Source organism: Geospiza fortis, unplaced genomic scaffold (genome assembly GCF_000277835.1).
Source record: "Geospiza fortis unplaced genomic scaffold, GeoFor_1.0 scaffold138, whole genome shotgun sequence".
NCBI lineage: Eukaryota > Metazoa > Chordata > Aves > Passeriformes > Thraupidae > Geospiza > Geospiza fortis.
Window position 1 is genome coordinate 12162778 of NW_005054307.1, and position 1915 is coordinate 12164692.

Below are 1915 nucleotides of genomic sequence, written 5' to 3' on the forward strand. Positions count from 1 at the left end.
GCGCCCTCCGCCCCGCAGCGCCGGGGCACGGAGCGCGGAGCCCCCGAGAGCTGCCCGAGGCGGGGCACGGCGGCAGAGCTGTCCCCTGTGTCCCCAGCCCGAGGCACCGGCCGCCCCCGGGCCCGCGTCCCCGTCCCATCGCCGCGCGAACAAAGAGCCGCGGCGCGGTGCGGGTTGCTGCGGTTTATCCAGGCGCTGGTGATGCCAGCGTGAGACAACCGGCGGTGCGCTGGTTCTGGGCTCTCCCGAACGTCTCGACGGCGAGTCTTCTCCAGCTGCCTTAGAAATTGCTTGGAATATCGGTTGGGAATACTTACTCTGGAATTTATCTCCGTGTTAGTTAAGAGGTCACTTTGAATATGTCAAATCTTTCTCCTAAAAGCATCAGAAGGTGCAGTCCCCTGTTACATTTAGAACAGCGTTTATCCGCGACTGCATATAGATAAATGGATTAAGGCAAGAACCGGCTGGTTTGTCTGGGTACATTACACAGCTACGAGAAGCTTTTTCCATGGCTAAGAACTGAAAGCTTCACTGACCTCTGAAAAAATTCTACTTCATAAAAAGGAAGCTTCGATTCCCTGTCTAGTCCCAAAAATGTATCAGGTTTCCCATTCTCCACAACCTTAATTGTAATTAGTTGGCGAGCAGATGGGATGAGGCACTTCCCATGCACGAGCTTTCCACTTCTACAAAATTAGTTTATCAAGCACTGCCTAAATGTCGCTTTGTATTACCGAGCCCATGATGAGCCCCTCCTGTACACGTGTCGCAGGATCGCGGTGTGGGTGCTCGCACCCCGCGCCTATTTTAACAGGTTTGACGGTGCACGCTTGCACAGCGACGTGTAGCAACTGGGATGAGCCTAAACAAACCCCGTGGTCAGCAATAATCACCCCTGTAACACGCATCTGTGACTTGCCAAGGAGAGCAAGACTTGCTTTATGGGAGCAGAAACGCCTGTCCTTCCTCATGAACTATCAGCTAATTTTAGTTTCTAAATTGTTACTGGTTTTCCAGACACTGCTGCTTCACACTGACATGATCAATTTTTTGTTGGTGGTGGTTCCTGTAAGCTCTTGATGCCTGCCTGCTAGCGCGGCGGTCCAAGCACTGGCAAATGCAGATTTTTAGATTTCATCCCCTGCGAGGCTTTGCTGGCTGCAGTGGATGCACTGCTGCCGGGCTGAACACATCCTGCACTGCAAACAGCGTGGAAACGTCGAGGAGGGAATTTACCTGAACCACTTTAGTTAAAATAAAATTCTCCCTAACAGCAGGAAATATTTACGGGTTAAGCATGGCTAACGGTGATAGGGGGGTCCTGCAGAGAGCTGCACCTCTCCTGATGCTCAGCACACGGCTGCCAGTTTTTCAAAATGTTTTACCGAAATGAAAAATATGTGGATGATAGAAAAAAAATACCACCACATCAACGATTTAAGGTTTACGACTTTCAAAAGATTTTTCGGTGTTTCTAAATACATGTCTTTTCTCTGCTATCTTGGCTAGCGAGGGCCGTATCTTGTCATCGATGGTAAATCAATGGCACAGCCTGACCTTTAAGAGGGTTGTATCCCTTATTCAAACCAGGCGGGTTGAACAGAAAGATCGGTGAAATACAGCTTCGCTGGGGAAGGGGCATTTTTAATACGGATCCTGGTTTCTCTAAACTGTAAATAGATCCTCTCAGAGCTGGCAGAGGTCGGGCTGGAAGACAGCCGGATTTCACGCGACCAGAGCGCTCGCTGGAATCGCCTCTCGGGCTCGGATACGGCGAAGGTGCCAACTTCTAATTGACACGTTTAGGCGAAGCTCCCAGAGTAATTTTTTTTAACATTCATTTATGCAAAGCGGCTCCGCGCGGGCAGGGCGAGCCCGGAGCGGCCGCGCCGCCTGCCAGCAGGGAACGGGC

At 51.3% G+C, this 1915-nt stretch overlaps 1 protein-coding gene across 1 annotated transcript in view; it reads right to left on the bottom strand.

Annotated features, from left to right (window-relative positions):
• DNAJC1 (DnaJ heat shock protein family (Hsp40) member C1) overlaps positions 1-974 on the bottom strand; it is a 167562-nt gene extending 166588 nt beyond the window's left edge. Inside the window, exons 1-2 of the mRNA XM_031066833.1 lie at positions 738-974; positions 5-290 (exon numbers count right to left, since the gene is read on the bottom strand). Coding sequence (XP_030922693.1) covers positions 5-290; positions 738-974 — 523 coding nt within the window. The remainder of the gene's footprint in view (positions 1-4; positions 291-737) is intronic.
• Between the last annotated feature and the right edge of the window lie 941 nt (positions 975-1915).